Raw genomic sequence first — 3,369 nt, forward strand, 5'->3', positions numbered from 1 at the left:
CTCAGCACAGGGGTGAATTCCACCCTCTTCTGCTTCTTTGAATTAAGCAGATAGCGCTGGAGTTAACAGGATCAATATTCCAGTTACTTAACATTGAGACCAACGTGTCACGCCATTTTAGCCCAGACGAACAGGAAAAGTGCTCCCGTAGACATTGCACAATTGTTACGGCGTTTCATACAGTCAGAAGCAGATTTCCTGTCAGCTGTGACCTCACAGATACCTCTTCGACCACCTCTGGGGGAAGAAGCTACAACCAGAGTATTACGGAATCGTGGAAGCAAGGGCAGAGACATCCTATTTTCACAGCTCACCAAAGGAAATTGCATCCAGTTTCCTTTCAAGTCTACCCAAGACCTTCACCATGTCACAGTCTTCTCCACGTAGGGATGTTGTGAGAGTCACAGAGCAGCTCTCCTCTCTATACTGTTTGAAAGCCCAGCTTATTAAGAACGTTCGCTTAGGAGACTGGTGCGGTCAGCGTGTGGCTTTCAAGTGCGTCACGCAGCCAGAACGAGCCGAGATAAATGCTTCGATAGCAGCCACTCATTCTGAAAACCAGTTGTTCAGTTATTTTTCTAAATTATTTTTCGAGGCAAAGATGTCATCCAAGAACACACTGCTTATTTCCATTCATACAGCACTTAAAATACGCCATTGTCTACCTTTTAGACTGAGCTTTATCTTCACAGAACTAAAAAGACACTGACACAGATTAAATGACACGGCTCCTCTCGCATGCTCGCTGTGCAACGGACACCTTGGCAGGCCTATGTCCAAACCCTGCTCAGCGACGCTCTGCACGGATTTTGCCCGAAGTGCTCTTTCATAACCGGGCATGGCGACACGGTTTCGTGTGGTATGTGACTTTTCTTACAGAAAAGAAGCTCGCTCCAAGCTACAGCGTCCCAGACAAGTTGCTACCAAAAAGCATTCCTGTCCCAGGAGTGTCAGGTTGCAGCTCTGTCCTGGGAAGGCTCAGCTCCGAGGCACTCGGAGGAGATGGAAGGTCCACCTAGAAGGTGTCCTGTGTTCTGACACAGCGTGTTCACAGCGCCAGCTAGAATCAGGGTGGTTCCAAGAGCAGGTGGGAGGTTAACGCTGACCTGAGCTAGGATGAGGCTGCTGCAGCTCAGCAGAACTCTGAGCTCCCATCCCACAGCACAGGAGAGGTCTGGGGACAGTTTTGAGGACTCTGGCAGAGAGATGACCTTTCCCTCTCTTGGGCCCTCTCCCTGCCACCAAATCCTGCTCCAGGAGCTGGCAAACACTTGCAGAGACCGTTCAAACCCAGCACTACTCATGAAGGCCAGAGTGCACCAGCACATCTCTTAGGAGCCAGGTACTGTGCCTGGTCTGCACTTGCTCCTGTGAAGGACTATCTTGCACTTCCATATCCCCTGCACAAATGTCGTGCTACTGCCAAAGCAGAGCACGCCCTTCAACAGAGCACAACAAACGATCCGGAAAAGGCAAATGCTGAAGGAAGACCCAAGAGGCAACCACAGGTAATCAGGCTCTTATCTTGGAATCAAGTTTTCCTGTTAAATTGCCAGCTCTACACCTAAGCTGATTATTGCAATCAGTTTGCACATAAACTGTTATTAATTAGTACCATTCTGTCCCTAAAGAAAGCTCAGGGCCAGTTTGTTGGTAGCTCCCAATCTCTCCCCGACTGTCTGGAGATTTAGCAAAATCTAAGGGGAAAGTCTGAATTTACCATTTCAGATTTCAATGCTCAGAAACTAAGAACTTCTCAACATACACCCGAGGCAGAAAGAATTACCCGATAACGCTTACAGTACCAGTGGGGACCTTTGTCAGTGATGGCAGCAAAAACTCTCCTGTAGATGTACATAGATTTACTTATTTATTTATAAATCAATGTAATAAATGAACACATTCATTAATACAGATTTATATTCGCATGCTGCAGCACCCAGCACAACCCATTCCACGGCCCCGGTAACACCTAACACAGGAAAAATTAAACTTCTCTAAAGTGCTGCTGTATCAACAGCTGTGGCACCAAGAAGCACATAGTACTTTTTTATCACAACTGGCTACGTCGATGCAAAGTTTCTAGCTCTCTGAGAGTATTTTTTGACAGACCACTTGGATTGCTCACTTGTCTGCATCATCTTTTACTTAGACATTATCGAGGAACCTCAAACAAACATTACTAATAGAGATGGAAGAGGCAGAAAGGACCCACTCAGTGTTTATCCTGTAGATGTGATTCACAGATACAGAATTCCACGCACCTTTACGGGCGCTCCAAGCCCTTCCCTTCCATACAGATTAAATGGCACTCGGCGAGACCTGAAACGCATCTTTAACGCCAGTGCCGCATCCCTGTGGTATCCCAAAGCTCTTGAAAACTTCCCCATTCCTCAAGCTGCTGTTTCTGCTGCAGCTTCTTACCAGCCCGACTTCAGACAGACCCCATCAGGACCACGCCAGTCTCCCGCTCTATTTATCTATTTATCTGTTTATCTATTTATTTATTCATCTATTGTGACTTTTCCCAATGAACAGCTTTAGGGAATTTATTTCATAGAAGTAATCAATACATCACCATTCGTGTGACATGAGCTAACCAGCAGGAACTTCCCCTTGCTGTTACACTCCGTGACTTGAAAATTGTGCAACACCTTTAGCAAACACTTCCTGATAGAGGAACGGGGCTAAAGCTGAGCCACTCGCTCCCTCGTTCACTGCAGAGGAGGGACTGCCGGAGCAGACGCAGCCTGGAACCCGGCTTTCCCAGCGGAGCCCGCGGCCGGACAAGTGCAGCTGAGATGACCAACATACTGCTGGTGGCTGTTGTTCTGCTAGATTTTCTCCAGCAAGGTACAGGTTGGATTTTTTTTTTTTAATCCTTTATCAGTGTTGCCACAGATAACTTTGTACAGACTTTATGAATTTTTAATTATTAACATGCAGATAACATGGAACAGCAGCGAATTAAAGCTACAGAAAAAAATGCTATTGCTGATGTTAGGGACGTTGTCTTTTCCTCTTTCTGTCCAAAGGCATTATCTAAAATTCTCTAGTTAGAGGAGTATTCGCTTGTGCCAAAACTGGCCATAGATTGCCTAAAGATCCAGAACCGGTTAGTTTTGAGACAATTACCAGAGCACTTTCCCTGCGAGGGAGCGGACAGTTTATCCAGCTAAGACAATTCATTACACTGACAGCATCTTGGCCATAAAAGAAAAGACTTTTATTTGAATTCAATTAATGACATTACCTGAATTAAAATAGTTAGAACCCGTATTATCTGTGTGATACTTCGGGTTATGAGTATTCTTATGACTTAACCTTAACAGACCACGTTTTTTTTTTCCACGTCCGTTGTTTCTTTCA

At 45.6% G+C, this 3,369-nt stretch overlaps 1 protein-coding gene across 1 annotated transcript in view; it reads left to right on the forward strand.

The window, feature by feature from the left end:
• Nucleotides 1–2,801: 2,801 nt before the first annotated feature.
• The window catches only part of LOC104493443 (zinc metalloproteinase-disintegrin-like ohanin), a 19,528-nt gene continuing 18,960 nt past the window's right edge, over nt 2,802–3,369 (forward strand). Inside the window, exon 1 of the mRNA XM_010136118.1 lies at nt 2,802–2,853. Coding sequence (XP_010134420.1) covers nt 2,802–2,853 — 52 coding nt within the window. The remainder of the gene's footprint in view (nt 2,854–3,369) is intronic.

Source organism: Buceros rhinoceros, unplaced genomic scaffold (genome assembly GCF_000710305.1).
Source record: "Buceros rhinoceros silvestris isolate BGI_N320 unplaced genomic scaffold, ASM71030v1 scaffold27265, whole genome shotgun sequence".
NCBI classification, from domain to species: Eukaryota; Metazoa; Chordata; class Aves; order Bucerotiformes; family Bucerotidae; genus Buceros; species Buceros rhinoceros.